The following is a 19095-nucleotide window of genomic DNA, read 5'->3' on the forward strand; positions in this document are numbered from 1 at the left end:
CTGCTGGCCTCAGATGATACATCCTCTTTGGCCTCACAAAGTGTTGGGATTACAGGCATGAGCCACCATGCCCAGCCTGGTCAACATTTTTATTAATGATTTTTTGCTGTATCGTTTGAGTGTTTAAAAGTGCTTTTGGCCAGGCCAAGGTATAGGGATTAAAGGCCTGAGCCACTGTGCCCAGCCTTTTGCAGAATTATAATAAGAATAATCTAATATGGTAGACTTCATCTTACTTCTAACCTGACAGTGCCCCCCCCCCTTTTTTTATCATATTCTAACACAGAGTTCTCATAGATAACTATGAGAAATATTTAGTTTATAATTAAACATGAGGCAAGAAAAACTGCGCCCTTCCACTCCTTGCCCCCACCAATTCGGAGGTTAAAGCAACATTCATAAGACAAGGTTAAAATTATGGCAGGGACTTAAACTTTTCTAAAAAATAGGCATAGTTAACCAATAACCTGCCTTCGATCAGGGTGTTTTTCTATAGGTTGTTGAGTACTCCAGAGTCATGTAGCCAGGGGTTACAAAATTTATAACTTCCCCAGCTACCCCTATAAATAACATCGTGAATGCAAAACTCAAAGAATGAGTGTGTGAGCTATTTTTCAGATTTGGCACTTTAGTAGATCAAAAGCCCCTCCTGGTCCGTGAGGCCTCCCTCCCAGAAACTAACTCAGCTGTATGAAGACAGTTTTACATACCCCTGTGATTTCATAAATTGTTTCTCAGCACCCTGCTTGCCAAAATATCCTAAAAAAGCCCTAGCCTCCAAATTATCAGAGAGATGGGTTTGAGAAGTTTCTCCTTGTTCTCACCTGGCTGGCCCTGTGATGATTAACCTCTTTCTTTCTTTCTTTCTTTTTTTTTTTTTTTTGAGGCATAGTCTCACCCTGTCACCCAGGCTGGAGTGCAGTGGCGTGATCTCGGCTCACTGCACGCTCCGCCTCCTGGGTTCACGCCATTCTCCTGCCTCAGCCTCCGGAGTAGCTGGGACTACAGGCGCCCGCCACCTCGCCCGGCTAATTTTTTGTATTTTTAGTAGAGACAGGGTTTCACCATGTTAGCCAGGATGGTTTCCATCTCCTGACCTCGTGATCCACCTGCCTTGGCCTTCCAAAGTGCAGAGATTACAGGCGTGAGCCACTGCGCCCGTCCTGATTAATCTCTTTCTTTGCTGTAATACCTGTTGTTCTCAGGGCATCTGGCTTTCTGAGCAGCAGACAAGATAAACCCAACTGGCTATTACAATTTTACCTTAATTACCTCTTTGAAGGCCCTCACATTTGAAGGTACTAGGGGCTTGGACTTCAGCATATGAATCATATGAATGCGGGGGTTGGGCAGAATTCAGGCCATGACAGCCCTCCAAGGGTTAAATCTTGATTTTGACTCCTGAGTCCCCATTTCTGTCTCCTAAGGCTTCAGTGCACACGTGACCAGGACTGGAACATGCCTTGCCAGATCCGGGACCGCATCCTTGAGGCTTCCCCACCCTGGGTTTTTAGGCACTGGAAGTCTGAGGAGGACACAAGTGAAAGTGGCTTGTTGGGGGCCCTGGGCCTTCCTGTGAGCGGTTGTCTTTGTGGAGGAAAATGGGATCTTGCTGCATGCAAGCCTGCAACACGACCCGCTCTTAACTAAGTCCTTGCTTAGCCTGAGTCCCAGGGCCTCAGGAATCCTTTGTGCAGTGACAGGGCCTTCCTGAAACGTGCAGATGTCTTTTCACAGAGGCCCTCAGTGACTAGGGGATGTGGGTACCCACTGGCGGGAGCCGGGACACCTGAGCTGTCTAGGAGAGGCCCAGGACCCTAACCAGACAGGCCCCCTGGCCCTCAGCAGCCCCCACTGCCCCAGAAAGTCATGCTCACAAAGAGCATTGAGGTCTTTGCCACAGACACTGGTTGTTTGAGAGGACAAACGTCTGGCAGACAAATCAAGAACAGACATAGAAAGTCCAAATATGAAACGTTACAAACAGTACACTGCTACATATGCCCTAGGAATGAAAAAGTTAAGAGGATGTTGGGGTGATTTTATAATAAATTTGAAGATTTCGATGAAATGGATATATTCTTAGAAAAATTCAACTTCCCGGCTGGGTGCGGTGGCTCACACCTGTAATCCCACAACTTTGGGAGGCCAAGGTGGGTGGATCATGAAGTCGGGAGATCGAGACCATCCTGGCTAACATGGAGAAACCCCATCTCTACTAAAAATACAAAAAAATTAGCTGGGTGTGGTGGGGGGCGCCTGTAGTCCCAGCTACTTGGGAGGCTGAGACAGGAGAATGGCGTGAACCCAGGAGGTGGAGCTTGCAGTGAGCAGAGATTGAGCCACTGCACTCCAGCCTGGGTGACAGAGCAAGACTCCGTCAAAAAAAAAAAAAAAAAAAAAAAAAAAAAGAAAAAAGAAAAAAAGAAAAATTCAACATCCCCAAAACTGATCTAAAGAGAAATGCTTGGCCGGGCGCGGTGGCTCACGCCTGTAATCCCTGCACTTTGGGAGGCCGAGGCGGGCGGATCACGAGGTCAGGAGATCGAGACCATCCTGGCTAACAAGGTGAAACCCCGTCTCTACTAAAATACAAAAAAAATTAGCCGGGCGCGGTGGCGGGCGCCTGTAGTCCCAGCTACTCGGGAGGCTGAGGCAGGAGAATGGCGCGAACCCGGGAGGCGGAGCTTGCAGTGAGCCGAGATGGTGCCACTGCACTCCAGCCTGGGGGACAGAGTGAAGACTCCGCCTCAAAAAAAAAAAAAAAGAGAAATGCTTGTCTTGTAATTGTATAGAGTCAGTAGTCAACAATGTTTCCATGAAAATAATGTCAGAGCCAGGCAGAATCACTTTAAATTTCAAGCATTTAATAAAGAATAAATGAAGCCAATATCACTCATGAACATAGACACCAAAATCTTAAACTACTGGCACCTCCAATCTAGAAATACATAAAAAGGTTATGTCATAAGCTAGTTGGATTTTTCTAAAATCGCAGTGCTTTACAACAGTCACCACAAGAACAGATTATGGAAGAAAAATACCATCATCACAACAGATGAAGAAAGACATTTAAAAACTTAAAAATTCGGAGAGATTTCAGATTTTTGAGGCAAGAAGCTAAGAACAACAGAAATAAAAGGGAACCCCTTAAGCCCATATTTGGTAATATATGTTTGGAAATAGACCTGATGTGAAGCTTGGCGATGTGGCAATGATGTTGTTTCTACCCCGATTTAGCATTTTACTGCATTTCTCACCCAATAGTAAGGAAGAAAAATGAAAGTAGAAGGACTGGAAATAAGAAAGAATACTTTTATTGGCAGACGGTGTGATTGTGTGCATACAAAATCCAGTGAATCCACAGACGCTAGTATACTTTTATTCACATTTCTGTTTATAATGCTATGTTTTGTCAACGGAAGAATGATAAGATTCATAAATATGGAAAGGAGAGCTTTATTTTTTATAAAGGATTGTAGCCTGCAGGGTGGCCGTTCTGACAAGCTGGGAAGCATAGCTCCCCAGCCAGAAACTAGAAATAGACACTTCAAGGGTCCAAAGAATAAGACAGGAATTTAAGCTGGATGGGGTGGCCAGATATACATATTCAATGAGCTATAGAGAAAATAATGCATATTTATGAAAGGAGAAACATATATATATATATGCAATTCAGCTTCATGCCTCTCTGTGACCCATGTTCAAAGATGATCCCAGGGTGGAGTGTTGTGCTCTTTGACATCCAAAGGTGAAGTAGAGGACACAGAAACCCTCACCGAGCATTTGTCATAGACTGGCCAGGATCATTCCATGGTTGGTGGTCTCTCATCAGAAGAAAAGCTCACCTGTTGTTATGCTGAAACTGCTAAAAGAAGGGAGAGCAGTCAAGCAGTTGGTTGATATAAGTGGTGGAATCTTTTGAAAGGGCTGATTTTTTTGAGCTCTTACAGAAGAAAGCTTAATGATAGTCAGTGAAGGAACAGGTATAACGAGCTGTGTCTGACCTCCCATCCTGTCATGGCTGAGAACTCAGTTTTATTTTTTTTGAGACGGAATTTCGCTCCTGTCACCCAGGCTGGAGTGCAATGGCTCAATCCCAGCTCACTGCAACCTCTGCCTCTCAGGTTCAAGTGATTCTCCTGCCTAAACCTCCTGAGTAGCTGGGATTACAGGTGCCTGCCACCATGTCTGGCTAATTTTTAGTAGAGATGGGGTTTCGCCATGTTGTGTAGGCTGGTCTTGAACTCCTGACCTCAGGTGATCCACCTGCCTTGGCCTCCCAAAGCGTTGGGATTACAGGCAGGAGCCACTGTGCCCAGCCGAGAACTCAGTTTTCTCTTGGGTCCCCTTGGTCAAGATGTGGTCTGTTCAGTAAGTTGGGCCCTTAGAATTTTATTTTTATTTCTCAGTTTCATAACAGAGGAGAAAAGCTATTCTTTTTTATCTTGTCCAAATTAAACTTTCAGTAATTTAAAGACTATCAATACAGTATCTATATTTTTAGAAATATTTTTTACTATGTGTGTATGCATATATTGATGTGTATTCCAGATTTACAAGACCTAGCTTTACCTTGTTTCATTTTGATAATTCTTGTACTATACTATTAATTAGGCAACTCACTTTAAAATTAAACATTGTGTCTCTGGTAAGGACTAGTTAATTCCAGAAGCCCAGAGATAGAAGGGGCTCACTGTTCACTTCTGTATTCCCTCTGTTCTCAAGTGGGTAATTGTGACGATACAGTTACTAAGGGTAGACTGTAAAGACTGGTTAAGTCCAGAGCCCAGGTTGATGGGAAATGCCCTCTTCAGGATAATAGAAGAAAGGGGGGATGCCTTCTTTTTTATTTTTTCCTTTTTTCCTCCTCTGTTCTCTCTTCCCAGATGGGTGGTCATGTCTTCATATCACAGGACATGCCCCTTGGATGCATCCCCTAAAAGTGGGGAAAATTTAATTTCTCCAAAACTTAAACTATTTGGCTTAATAATGAACTAGGAGAAAATTACAAGTCAGCCTTGGAACCCAGTGCCCCTGTGCAAGAGGTCCTCAGATTAGCCTCTTCAGTCTTTCATAACTGAGAGCAGAACAGGAAGGACAGGGCTTTAAGCCTGTTGGGTAGGGCAAATGGCATCCCTTCCCCTCAAATAAAAGATCCATACCCCTTTTTATTACTTAAGGGACCAATTACCATTCTCCCACTGGTCCTTGGTAATGTCTAAATACCTCACACCTCTTTGGGGCAAAAATATAATCTCCAAGATCAGTGCTCACTGAATATTTACCTGTTCTCTAAATTCATCTTTCTCTCTAATAGCCTCATTTCTCCCAGGAAAGCTACCTAAATCATTAACCAATAGCTTCAACCTAGAAAGCCCTACCTCAGAGGTTTAGAAATATCCCACACTTATTCAGAAAAGTCTTAGCAAAAAATCTAACTGAGCAATCTCTTGAGGGGGGATAACTTTTTTTTCTCATTCAATTGTCACTTTATTGAAAGATGGTAGAATTACAAATTTAAACTATAACCTGGTAATTTTTAGTTAGGCAGCAAGTTTTAATCTAAGGCAAACTGCTTATTCAGAAGTGATTATGGAACAACTCAGATGCAGAGTAAGAAGGATGAGAAACATCTGACTGACTGATAGATTTCATTCTCTCACTGTATGAAATAAACTTTTCATTTTTAGGAGAGGTAAACTATAACTTCAGTAGACACCAATACAGAAATATTTTTGTCACATAGACTAGTTTCCATTTAGTCAGTCAACTGTTTCTAGCTATCTCAATTGGGATAGATACATTTACATAACTGGCTGTGCTTGAGCCTTCTTTGCCAGCAGCTTTAGGTCTGTAATGCACTTGGTAATTGTCTCCTTTTCCTGCTGTGCAGAGATGCTCTGCACCAACCATGTGCTTCTCCAACCAATTTATAATGTGCTCTTGTTCCTTTCAACACATCATGTTCTGCACAGATATATGATAGTCCAGGCAATTTTTTCTCTGCCCCTCCATGAATGACTTCTGACTTCCCTTCTTGAATTTTCCTTTCTCTGAGCTACCTGTGGAGGCTTTAAATGTTTTAAAAACTGCTTACCACCTCTTTAAAAGCACCTCATATGCTCATGGTTAAGTCATAACCTTAGTTAAGATTTGTTTCACCTGTGAGGTTACTTTTGGTAATGTTCAAAGGCCAGAAATATTGTTCGTTTGGCCTGGATAAAGTAGGGTAATAAGAGATGTAAAATGATTTTTTAAAGAGCGCTATAGTTAAAAGTCAGCTTAATTAAAAGCAGATAGCCAAGCAGATACATATATTAACAGCTGAAATGTTCATGAATATCAAGTGGAATGAGAGTTAACTGAACGCACTGAACTAATAGAAGAGTGAAGTAATCTTTTTGACTTTGCAAAATCCTTTGTTTTTCAGAGCCAAGAAAACATTTCTTTTGAGCTATTTACAGCTTTTCACAATTGAGTATACTCCTGTGAACAAAATTTGGAGCACATTTGTTTCTCTGTACCTGATTTCTCCAGAATTTGGAAACTATGTGTGAGTATTCTTAATGTGTGGCAATATAGTTATTTGCATAAATGCAATTAGAATGTTTTCTTTTACAACAGGACACCATTAGAGAAATTGGCTGTTTTACCAGGACTTTGACTGGAATGGCAGGCTTTGCTTTAAGGAAATCAAGCTTGACTTATAGGGCCAATAAAAGTTCCTTGGGGAGACTGGCCTCATACCTTGTCTACAGAGTCCCTGTATGGGGACCTAACCTGTGGTGAGTAAAGAATGTCACTGTCTAACAGGCCCAGGTGCTCCAAGTTATCTAGAGACCTCAAGAGGAGAGAAATCTACCCTTCTCATAGGTATTTGAGGGTACAAACCCATGGCTGTGCTTGGCTTTTAAAATGTCTTATCTGAGATTTCTTATGGAACAGAGTTCCATCAAAGCCAATTTTAAAAGCCTATGTAAAAATAATTATCCTTGCTGCATTTTATGCAATCAGGCCAAATATGATAAGACTAAAGTTTGTTTTACAAACAAATCATTCCTATCATGATTTTAATAAAAAGGAGGACTGTAAAGAGCAAAACTGTGTGTCACAATTTATGGTACACCTACTCTTACTTTCTAACATCATCAGTTCTAAGCTTTTGTCTGCATTGTAGCCTAACCTTGCTTATTTCTGTGAACCAACCGGTGATCTCTCACTGCAGCTCAGAAGAAACAAAACAGATGGGTAACTTAAAAATCTGGACCAATATTCTAGTTCTGGGCACACGGAAATAAGTTGGCAGCCCAAGTCTTAGCAGGCATGACCATGGCTACCAGTTAACTGGGCATCTTGGCAGCCTCAATTTTTTGGAGCTGTCCTCATTCCCTTATTTTGCTTTGGCCTATGTCTTCTTTTTTTTTTTTTTTTTTTTTTTTTTGAGACAGAGTCTCGCTCTGTCGCCCAGGCTGGAGTGCAGTGGCCGGATCTCAGCTCACTGCAAGCTCCGCCTCCCGGGTTCACGCCATTCTCCTGCCTCAGCCTCCCGAGTAGCTGGGACTACAGGCGCCCGCCACCTCGCCCGGCTAAGTTTTTCGTATTTTTTAGTAGAGACGGGGTTTCACCGTGTTAGCCAGGATGGGGCCTATGTCTTCTAAATCTAGTAACATGATCTGTCTCCTGTCACCTTCAGGCCATCAAGCTCCAGATGATCCTCAGTGTGGGATACTGTCCTCTCAATATTCAAGAGGCACCCCTCTACAGGGGACCCCTAGACTGCCCATTAGTGGGACAGGAAGGCAAACTCCTGCCCCTGTCTCCCTTGGACCTTGCTAGATACTACTTTTGCCAACCCACGGAGTCATCCTCCTACCCTGACAGCTAGCAAGAGGCCAAGACATGCAGAACCACCACAGCCCCTTTGTCAGCGGGAAGCAGTTAAATAAGACTGACCTTTATCTAATTTCTTTCAAAGATTTGAGGTCTTGGGCTCTTGAGGGGGAAAATTTTACAGGTAGTTAGACAGGCATGAGACAGGCAGGAGAGGGCTCTCCCCCACCCCCAGGAAAGTCGGGTGATGGTTCAGCAAGTTTCACATTGCCTCTGTAAAGGCAATAAACTGGCCACTGGGGCCAGGGAGAGGCCATTTTCTGATGGTCCATACCTGTTACACTAAAGTGTTAATTGAATGCAGATGCCAGGGAGCAGCAAATTCTGGGGCATGTGCATCAAGAGACAAAATGGTGGAATATGTCCTGGGGGTACTCCACCAGAAAGGCGAGGAAAAGCCTCAGATGGGTACACACACAACTCCCTAAACACACTTTGTGTGCTTATTTTTCAAGCACTGCACATGTGGGCAGACTGCCCTAAAAGAAGAATCATGGAAAAGGGGTCACCCTATAAAGTCCTAAGATCAAGGTTAAAGACCACACTTGACCTTCACGTCCCAACTTAGGTTTCTTCCAAACTTACTTTCCTTTCTTTCCTGTTCTAAAGTCCTTTTAAATAAACATCCACTCCTGCTCTGGAAAAAACAATGAAACGTTGTGCCTCATAAATCTCACATGTATCTATAGATCTAGCTCATTCTTATTAACTGTGCTAGCTTATTACTTTATACTTTATTTTGATTCTTCATCAGTCAACTTGATATACTGTGTTTCTATGGCTGTGTATTCTTTGGAACACTTGGAAGAATTTCTATGTAGGATGCATCTAATAGAGAATTGGTGGGAAATTTCAGCTTTTAACGCAAGTTGCCGAATTCATATTATAATATATGCTTTGACAAAACTCTGGAATCTTTGAGAAATAATTCTACATGTCAAAGACCAAAACTATTAAAAAGATCTGGAAGTTCAAAGACACTTGATCTTTTCTTTTTTTTTTTTTTTTTTTTTTTTGAGACAGAGTCTTGCTCTGTCGCCCAGGCTGGAGTGCTGTGGCCGGATCTCAGCTCACTGCAAGCTCCACCTCCCAGGTTTACGCCATTCTCCTGCCTCAGCCTCCCGAGTAGCTGGGACTACAGGCGCCCGCCACCTCGCCCGGCTAGTTTTTTGTATTTTTAGTAGAGACGGGGTTTCACCATGTTAGCCAGGATGGTCTCAATCTCCTGACCTTGTGATCCACCCGTCTCGGCCTCCCAAAGTGCTGGGATTACAGGCTTGAGCCACCGCGCCCGGCCTGACACTTGATCTTTTCTAAAAAATCAGGTTAGCACCTCACATTCAGAGACTCACCTGGGTACTTCAGATCTTTGTTGGCCTTGGCATCACATCCCTAGATGATTTGGTCACAAACTCTGGATTCCTGGGCAGCAGCTGTCAGCTAAGAGGGCTGGTGGGGGTTGCTTCAGCACAGCAACTTCCTGAGGCTTTTCAGAGTCCTCTTGTACTGTTTTGTTTTCTTCCTTTTTCTAGAGACAAGGTCTTGCCATGGTTCCCAGGCTGGTCTTGAATCCCTGGGCTCAGAGAGATCTTCCTGCCCTGGCTTCCCAAAGTGCTAGGATTACAGGTGTGAGCCATTGTGCCTGGCTTTATGTACTGTGTCTTTAAATGCCTTACACTTAAAAGCTCCTGCCTTTATATTGGGCTGCTTTTGAGATGTACAAAGGCCAGGCTGATGTTGCCGCAGCTCCCTTCACAGGCAGAGCTTCTTCGGTGGGGCTGGCTGTTGAGAAGATACAGCTGGGTCCTGGTACGCCATGCTTCACATCCTGGAGATACTGCTCTGGTCCATGGAGGAGAGAGTTTTGTAAGAGTAGCCTTTAGAACCCCCCATCCAATTGTCACTGCTGTGGGACTTTGTGGTTACTCTGTTCTTGTTGGCTATATTGCCTCTGAGGGGAACAATTCCTGAAGCAGGGGCTGGGCAAGAGCCTCCTTCTTCTGAAGGCAAAATGTCGTTAGACTTTGCATGATGTGGTTTGAGCAATGCTCCTGCAATCTTTGTGCTTGCTAGTTTTTCAATCCATATTATATGGAGTCAGACTTGTCAAGGCCACCATAAACTACATGGTCACGAGCTATAACACATGTGGACACTGTAGACAGTTTTAGTTTTCTTCTTTTTTTATTTTTCATAGACAGGGTCTCACTCTGTCACCCAGGCTGGAGTGTAGTGGAATGATCACAGCTCACTGCAGCCTCCACCTCCCAGGCTCAAGTGATCTTTTCACTTCTGCCTCTGAAGTAGCTTGGACCATAGGCACAAGCCACTATGCCTAGCTAAATTTTTTGGTTTAGTTTTATATTTTTGTTTTGTTTTGTTTGTAGAGATGGGATCTTCCAATATTGCCCTGGCTGGCCTCGAACTGCTGGGCTCAAGTGATCCTCCTGCCTCAGCCTCTTGAGTAGCTGGGACCACAGGAGCACACCATCATGCCCAGCTAATTTTTTAAAAAAGTTTTTTTATAGAGACAGGGAGTCACCATGTTGCCCAGGCTTTTCTTGAACTCCTGGGCTCAAACAACCTCACCTGGCCTTTTTTTTTTTTTTTTTTTTTTCTTTTATTAATGTGGAGGCTTCTGGTAAGGGCTCTGCCTTGCACTACTGTGTGGGTGACTGGGGTTCTCTGACACTTAGCACTACTTTGCAGAGCTGCATCCTTGGTTCCCTGCTGCAGACCCTTGCCTACTCCTCACCTTAAAGTTGCTGCCCTTGGGCCCTGGGTTGCTCTGAAGCCCCTTCCTGCATATCTTGCCCTAGAGGCAGCAGGGGTGAGTCGGCAGCTATTTGGGGAGGCACCTGCTGCAGTTGCGAGCACAACGGCTTTCCATTATTCTGAGGCAGTTGACTCTGCAGCTGTGACTGAGCCGAGGGCCACTGCTTCCCTAGATCCCAAGGACCCGAGTCCATCGGCAGCCGTTCCTGGACCATCATCCCCTCTAAGTAATTCTGAGGCTGTTGGTGCTGCTGCGGGTGATACTGCCAATCATTCTGCTGCTGTTCTTGCAGCAGTGAGAAAGAGAATGAGCAATGACAATGGTCTTTCTTCACCCCATATGCACCTTGAGCATAATCCAAAAGGAAGGGACTTGCATGCTGGCTTTCCCTGGTTTCAGTCCTTTCTCCATGAAAATATGGCACAGAAGATGGAGGAGGATGAAGGCATACTGCAGAGTTGTAGCTGAGAAAACGATAGTTAGTAAAATGCCCACTTCCTGTGTCACCACCATACTCCAAAGCACAGCGTGGTTGCTTTTCAGTGCCTGTGACCAGATGGTAGCTCTGGGAGGCCACCTGCTGACTGGGAATCCCCGGTTTCTCCAGATAAGAGCACTGGGGACCCACCTGTTGACTGAGAATCTCTTGGTTCTCCAAAGAGAAGCAATTGTAGCCCATCTGTTGACTGGGAATCCTCTGTTTCTCCAGAGGGGAGCAACCAGCTGTACTCATCAAAACCCCCTGGGCTCCAGAGAAGCTCTGCTCTGTGGCATAGTTGGGAACTGCAGCCTGGGCCTCCTGGCAGCTTAAAAATGGATGGGCTCGGACTGGAAAATAATGCTTTTTCTGAAGAGCAAATAATCTGTGTCTTTCTGCAGGTGGAAGTCTGGCTCTTCTATTTTGGAACCAATTCTAGAGAGAAAAGATAGTATTATTTTATTGACTCTACTTATCTGAATATATTCTTGTATACATTCCTTAATGTAGGAGGATTTTTCTATTTAAGCCTCTTCCAAACAGAGTCCCTGACTTGCCTGCTGACATTAAAGCATATAAATAATAAAGGCAATCTATCCTAGGAGGCACATGTGGTAACACAGGTCACGCACTGTGCATTTCTAGAACCATAACCTCCTTCACTGGAGACAGTGACACCATGGTTTACATGTAAACCGTGGCTTTCCAGAATCTCTCCCCAACCTGTTTGTGACCCATATGCAATGTTCTGCTTGTTCACTAAGAAACTCTGTGCTACAGAAGAGGCTCCCAGCTGTCCCACCTAGACGTGCATTGTTCACACAACCCTGCTACTTTACTCATACTCTCCCGGTAAGGAGAATTAGTGGTGTGTTTTCTGACATCCACATTTCTGTTCCTTTTCTTGACTTTTTTTTTTTTTTGGAGACAGAGTTTTGCTCTTGTTGCCCAGGCTGGAGTGCAATGGTACAATCTTGGCTCACTGCAACCTCCGCCTCCTGGGTTCAAGTAATTCTCCTACCTCAGACTCCGAGTAGCTGGGATTACAGGTGCATCACCATGCCTGGCTAATTTTTTTGTATTTTTAGTAGAGATGGGGTTTCGCCATGTTGGCCAGGCTGGCGCTGAACTCCTGACCTCGGGTGATCTGCCCGCCTCAGCCTCCCAAAGTGCTGGGATTACTTGTGTTTTACAAAAAATACAAGGTGCTGGCATGAGCCACTGCACCTGGCCTACTTTTCTGTTTCTTATATGCACATAATTCTTACATGCATTGGTTCACAGGTTACAACTAAAGAGTACAATTGTTTGAATAACTTCCTGAGCATATATTTGTTGTATGACTCTGAGGGAAAAAAAAAGAAACCATTTTTCCTCTGCTCTCATACCACAACAATCAACAGGGAAAGGCTTATGTGAGCAAATGTGTTTTTCCACACACCAGGCCAACAGTTCTGCAGTGCACACAAGCTGGGTGTCCTTCAATTCAATTCTGACACTACATACCTGGAAACACTGTCAGATCCCACAGGTCGAGGGCTCAGTCCTGCAAGACTGCCCCTCCTTCAGATGCCAGTTGCAAGTCTGGGCTTCTGAAACTTTTGACTGACTGGCTTCGGGTCAGGGCTACTGTTGACCTCCTCTCTGGGTTTGATTAACTTGCCAGTGTGGCTTACAGAACTAAGTGAAACACTCAGGTTTACCAGTTGATTAGAAAAAAGGATATAGATGAGGGGATGCATAGGGTGAGATATAGGGCAAGGGATGCAGAGCTTTCCTGCCTTCCCTGGATAAGCCACCTCCAGGAACTTCCACATGTTCAACTATCTGGACCCTCTTCAAACTCAGTCCTTTTTTTTTTTTTTTTTTTCCTGGAGGCTTTATTGTATAGTCATGATTGATTAAGCCATTGGCTATTGGTGATCAATTTAACCTTCAGCTCCACCTCCTCTCCAGAAGTTGGAGGATGGGGTTGAAAGTCCCAATTTTCTAATCCTGCCTGGATCTTTTCAACCCTCATTCTGAAGCTACTAGGGGCTACCACCCATCAGTCAGCTCACTAGCAGACAACTCTCAGATTTAAATCTTAGCTAAGTGCTCTCCCAACCCTTCAGAACTGCATATTCGACTGTTCACTTAGTGTTTCCACTTGGATGTTTATCTTACATATGAAACTTCATGTGTCCAAAATGTAAATTTTGATTTCTCTGACACACCTGCTCCTCCCTAGGTCCCGTCCTTAGTAAAAGGCAACTCTCATCTTCCATAGACTTAAGTCAAATGTCCAAGTAACCTTTGAGTCCACCTTATCTTTCACAGCATATCCCACACATGGTAAACTTTGTCAGCTTCATCTCAAACATCTACAGTCTCATTAGTCCCATCCATCTGCACAGCTAGCAAGCTGGCCCAAACCACCGTCACCACCACTAACTACAGCAGCATCAACTCATCCACTGCTTCCAAATTTGCCTCACTGTAGTCTGGTTTTCACAATACATACCCACTGTATTTTCACAAGTACATAATACTATTTCTTATGCAATGAAATGCTATATACTGCTTAATTTTTTATATTTTCATTATTGTTGTGTGCATGTATACAATTTTCTCTGAAATTGGTTATGGATACCAATGTCTGAGGATGTCTCAGGCCCTCATACATATGAAATGGTGTGGCATTTGCATATATACTATGCATGTTCTCTCATATGCTTTAAACAATCTCTAGATGACATACAATACCTGATATCTAATATAACACAAATGCTACATAAATATTTCTTATTCTGTATTGTTTTAAAATTTGTATCATTTTAAAATTTTTGTATTGTTATTTGTGCTCCCCCACCAACCCCGACCTCCCCTTGTTTTTGAAACAGAGTCTCACTTTGTCACACAGGCTGGAATGCAGTGATGTGATCAGGGCTGACAGTGAGAGCCACAGCACCCATCCTATTTTCATTTTTTAACTTTCCAAATCTGCATGCGGACCCAGTGGATATGGAGGATTAACTGTATATACATATATATTTTGATTGCTCTCTCCCATTTCTTTGAATTCTGTACCTTCCTATCCAATCCCCTGCATTCTACCTCCATCTGTACTCATTGCCCTTTAATTTTATAGGAAACAGCTGGATGTGGTGACTTATGCTTGTAATCCCAAGACTTTGGGATGCTGAGGCGGGTGAATCTCTTGACCCCAGGAGTTCATGACCAGCCTGGGCAACACGGTAAGACCCCAGTTTTTACAAAAAATACAAAGCCCAGCGGGGTGTAAGACCCCATTTTTTTACAAAAAAATACGAAGCCCAGCGGGGTGGTGTGCTCCTGTAGTCCCAGCTACTCAGTGGACTGAGGTGGGGGAATCATCTGAGCCCGGAAAGTGGAGGCTGCAGTGAGCCGTGATTGTGCCACTGTAAATCCGCCTGGGTGACAGGAGTGAGACCCTGTTTCAAAAAAAAAAAAAAAAAAAAAAAAAATCAATCTTGAACTTACATCTATTACATTCACTGGACATCCAAATTTGTTGGCCAGTGTTTTCCTAGTTGTGTAATCGGGGTAACAGGTCTCGCCAAATATTTCCTTAAGTTCCTGCAATAATTCTTCAGAAAATTTATGTCGGCGTTTTGTTTTTCTTGGTTTGTTTGTTTGTCTTTCTTCATTATGATGATTCTCTTTGGCTGGGAAACCTGACAAAAGTATCAACAGAGAGAAGAACATTGGAGAATGTTGGTAATTACCAGACCAAAGAAGAGTTCCAAACAGTGTTAGCACCATTGATTCCCTCCCCTTCCCAAGGTGAAATCCAGGCGTGACCTCATAGCTACTCACAATAAAATTACAAATGAAAGCATGAATTGGCTAACTCTAGGCCTATGGGCCAGATCCAGCCAGTTGCCTCATTTTGTAAACAGAGTTTTATCGAAACACCAGTCACTTTCATTTGCTTATGTATTGTCTATGGCTGTTTTCAAGCCACAGTAGCAGAGTTAGTTGAGGCTCAAATGTGTCTAGGGTCCACACAGCCTAACATATTTACTATCTGGATTAGAGAATTTATCTTTAAAATTAGAACTAATTGCAGAAGAATATTTTATTATTTCATCACTGTAATGTATAAGAGGAAAAACTCATCTAGACTGATTGAAAGGCAGGATATGGGCTACTGAGGGAACGCAGTCTGAGCCTGAAAGGAAGCGAACGGAGACCTTTGGGTGCCGCTACGTTCTGTTTATCTGAGTGCTCTGTGAGTTCCATGAGTGTAGTTAGTTTGTGAACATTCATTAAATTAAACATGTATAAATATTCGCTATTTTTAGCATGCACACTATATTTCAATTAAATCCTTCTTTTTTTATTTATTTTTGAGACAGAGTCTCCCGCTGTCACCTAGGCTGGAGTGCAGTGGCGTGGTGTCAGCTCACTGCAACCTCCGCCTACTGCGTTCAGGCGATTCTTGCACCTCAGCCTTTGGAGTAGCTGGGACTACACGTATGCACCACCACCGTGCCTTCCTAATTTTTAAAAAGGTTTTGAGATGGAGACTCGCTCTGTCGCCCAGGCTGGAGTGCAGCGGCGCCATCTTGGCTTACTGCAAGCTCCGCCTCCTCGGTTCACGCCATTCTCCTGCGTCAGCCTCCCGAGTATCTGGGACTACAGGCGCCCGCCACATCGCCCAGCTATTTATTTATTTTTGAGACAGAGTCTCCCTCTGTCACCTAGGCTGGAGTGCAGTGGCGTGGTCTCAGCTCACTGCAACCTCCGCCTACTGGGTTCAAGCGATTCTTGCACCTCAGCCTTTGGAGTAGCTGGGACTACACGTATGCACCACCACCGTGCGTTCCTAATTTTTAAAAAATTTTTGAGATGGAGACTCGCTCTGTCGCCCAGGCTGGAGTGCAGCGGTGCCATCTTGGCTTACTGCAAGCTCCGCCTCCCCGGTTCACGCCATTCTCCTGCCTCAGCCTCCCGAGTAGCTGGGACCACAGGCACCCGCCACCATGCCCGACTCATTTTTTGTATTTTTAGTGGAGTTGGGGTTTCACCGTGTTCGCCAGGATTGTCTCAATATCCTGACCTCATGATCCATCCGCCTCGGCCTCACAAAGTGCTGGGATTACAGGAGTGAGCCACCGCGCCTGCCTGGCCTCTTTTTTTTTTTTTTTTTTTTTTTTTTTTTTGTGGCGATAGTACTTTGCTATACTGCCTAGGCTGGTTTCAAACTCCTGAATTGATCCCCCTGCTTTGGCTTCCTTGTTTTATTAATTGTTACTCTGCATTTTTACTGTAGGCATACAGCCAAAGTCATACTAAATTGGATAAACACTTAAATGTACATATTAGAAAATTATAATCAATGACCTAAGTTTCCAAAGAGAGAATTTACTTAAAATGTACAAAATTACCAAAAGAGGAAGCAGAAGGGAGGACGAAAATTAATGAAAGAGGTAAAACTCATGAGACAATTGAGAAGGTTAAGAAAGATACACAAGAACTGGTACTTTGTAATGGAAAGTAATACATCTTAATAAAATTCTGTAGGATTCATTAAGTAGTTGATATATTCTTTTCTCCACTTAAAGTGTCGACTTTAAAATTTTAGGTAGATGTCACTTGTAGGGGACTCACGGCTGCCATTTTACATTTGAAATTCAAGAGTCCAACTTCAAAGTACCCATGGCTGTTCTAACAATTTATCAGCGAAAAACAGCTGCTGCTCCAACAATCTGTACCTCTAACCGTGTTTGTGCTTTAAACTTGGACTTGAAAAAAAGCAAGGAGGCTGGGCGCGGTGGCTCAAGCCTGTAATCGCAGCACTTTGGGAGGCCGAGACGGGCAGATCACGAGGTCAGGAGATCGAGACCATCCTGGCTAACACGGCGAAACCCCGTCTCTACTAAAAAAAATACCAAAAAACTAGCCGGGCGAGGTGGCGGGCGCCTGTAGTCCCAGCTACTCGGGAGGCTGAGGCAGGAGAATGGCGTGAACCCGGGAAGCGGTGCTTGCAGTGAGCTGAGATCCGCCCACTGCACTCCAGCCTGGGCGACAGAGCGAGACTCTGTCTCAAAAAAAAAAAAGAAAAAAAAAAAAGAAAAAAAGCAAGGCACGTAGCATTACCAAAGAACGGAGAAAAAGCTGATGGGAACTTACCACCTGAAGTGCCGTCCGAACTCATCTTGGGTAGAAGATCTGGACTCCACAGAGATCAGAGAGTAACTGACGGAGCAGCTCCCAAGACACAGGCTTTATGTAGGGTCAAGGTGACCCACCCTTTTCTTAAATACCTTTCAATTTAATCCCCTCATTAAATATTTAACACCTGTAGAAAGAAACTTGAAGTAATTAGATTGAGTAGAAGTACAGATTCTACTAGGCGATTTTGCCTCTTTAATAATACCTTTCTAAATATGACTCGTTTAATTATTTTGATTTGGTTACATTAGTTTCTACATTATAAGAATGTCCTTACCTTACTTCGTATTTTTTGTTTTCCTCGGCTCTTCTGAAACTCATGTCTTTTCATCATTGCGATGTAGAGCAGTCAACCTGGCTGTGCTACACTCCCTATTTTTTCAATAAACCGTGAATCTAGGCGTGGCTGTGAAGGTATTTTGTAGATGTGATTAGCTTATATAATCAGCTGGCTTTCAGTAAGTGAGAATATTTTGGATAAACTGAGTGGGCTCAATTCAATCAGCGAAAGGGCTTAAGAGCAAAACTGAGGTTTTTCTGGAGGGAAGCCGGAAAACACATCTGGCTGGGCGTGGTGTCTAATGCCTGTAATCCCCGCACTTTGGGAGGCTGAGGCAGGAGAATCACTTAAGCCTTGGAGTTCAAGACCAGCCTGGGCAACACGGTGATACCCTTATTTATATGAAAATTTAAAAAATTCCCACCCGTGCTCAGCTGGTGCCTCAGGCGTTTCTGACTGCTTTTCCAAAGGGCTTGCCACAGACTTTATTCCTGTCTATCCAGCCCCTACAATTATAGAAGTAAGTTCTATACTGCTATGATCTGAATGTTTATGTAGCCTCAAAATTCGTAGGTCAATATCCTCCCCCACAAGGTAATGGTATTAGGAGATGGGGCCTTTAGGAAGTGGTTGAGTCACGGGGTGAAGTCCTCTTCAAAGGGATTAGTGCCTTTATCAAAGAGAGCAGAGAGGGGGAGGGAGGGAGGAGACCTCTGTGATTCTTCTGCTATGTGAGATTAGAGTGAGAAGATGGCTGTCTAGGAGGAAATGGGCCCTCACCAGACACCAAACCTGATTGTACTTCCCCATCTCCAGAACTGTGAGAAATTTCTGTTGTTTATAAAGTAGCCCGTCTATGGTATTTTGTTATAGCAGCCTAAATGGACTAAGGCACATATATGTCTCTCTATATATGTATGAGTATGTATGTGTATTGTATATGTATTTATATATTTATAATATAAACACACACACATATGTTTTATATAGCTCACTAGTTCACTATGGGATTTGACTTCGGAACACTACTCTTTCTCTGATTGAACCCTGAATGATACAGACCTTGGTATTGGAGGTGGTTCTATAAGAACAGAACCTTACAGAGATATATATGCTTATAAATATATAACTAAAAATAGGTATACTTTAAGTTATATATACGTCTTCTTTTTATATAAGGACTCCAGTTCCAGTGGTAAAGAGAGCACTGGTAGTCCATGGCACGATGTGGCAAACACTGCCATTGAACAACCCCAGCTGAGTGCCAAACTTAACCTGCAGCAGCAACCAACACTGAGTCCTTAGAGTGCTAACATAGGGACAGATGCATTACACTGGACCATTTTCTTTGTGGAAGGGTCACTGCATCGTTCTTATTGGAACAGATACTCTGGAGACAGATTTACCTTTCCTGAATGTAACACTTCATCAGAATTACTATTGCGGACTTAGGAATGTCTTATTAATCCT

At 43.6% G+C, this 19095-nt stretch overlaps 1 protein-coding gene across 1 annotated transcript; it reads right to left on the bottom strand.

Moving 5' to 3' along the window:
• Nucleotides 1-10572: 10572 nt before the first annotated feature.
• Nucleotides 10573-17373, bottom strand: CPHXL (cytoplasmic polyadenylated homeobox like). Its single transcript, XM_025371477.1, has 3 exons — nucleotides 17304-17373; nucleotides 14649-14842; nucleotides 10573-11582 (listed from the first exon to the last, which is right to left on the bottom strand). The coding sequence occupies exons 1-3, from the start codon at nucleotides 17326-17328 to the stop codon at nucleotides 10650-10652; spliced, it is 1152 nt and encodes a 383-aa protein (XP_025227262.1). The 5' UTR covers nucleotides 17329-17373; the 3' UTR covers nucleotides 10573-10649.
• Nucleotides 17374-19095: the final 1722 nt, after the last annotated feature.

The sequence above is a fragment of the Theropithecus gelada genome, chromosome 20, assembly GCF_003255815.1.
Source record: "Theropithecus gelada isolate Dixy chromosome 20, Tgel_1.0, whole genome shotgun sequence".
NCBI classification, from domain to species: Eukaryota; Metazoa; Chordata; class Mammalia; order Primates; family Cercopithecidae; genus Theropithecus; species Theropithecus gelada.

What these genes read in the sequence shown, in the direction of transcription:
- CPHXL (XM_025371477.1), bottom strand. Translation starts at nt 17,328, where the DNA reads ATGAGTTCGGACGGCACTTCAGGTG. An exon ending in TTCGGACGGCACTTCAGGTG is followed by an intron (nt 14,843 to 17,303) that starts GTAAGTTCCCAT and finishes TACTTTTGTCAG; the next exon opens with GTTTCCCAGCCAAAGAGAAT. An exon ending in GTCCAGTGAATGTAATAGAT is followed by an intron (nt 11,583 to 14,648) that starts GTAAGTTCAAGA and finishes TTTTCTCTCTAG; the next exon opens with AATTGGTTCCAAAATAGAAG.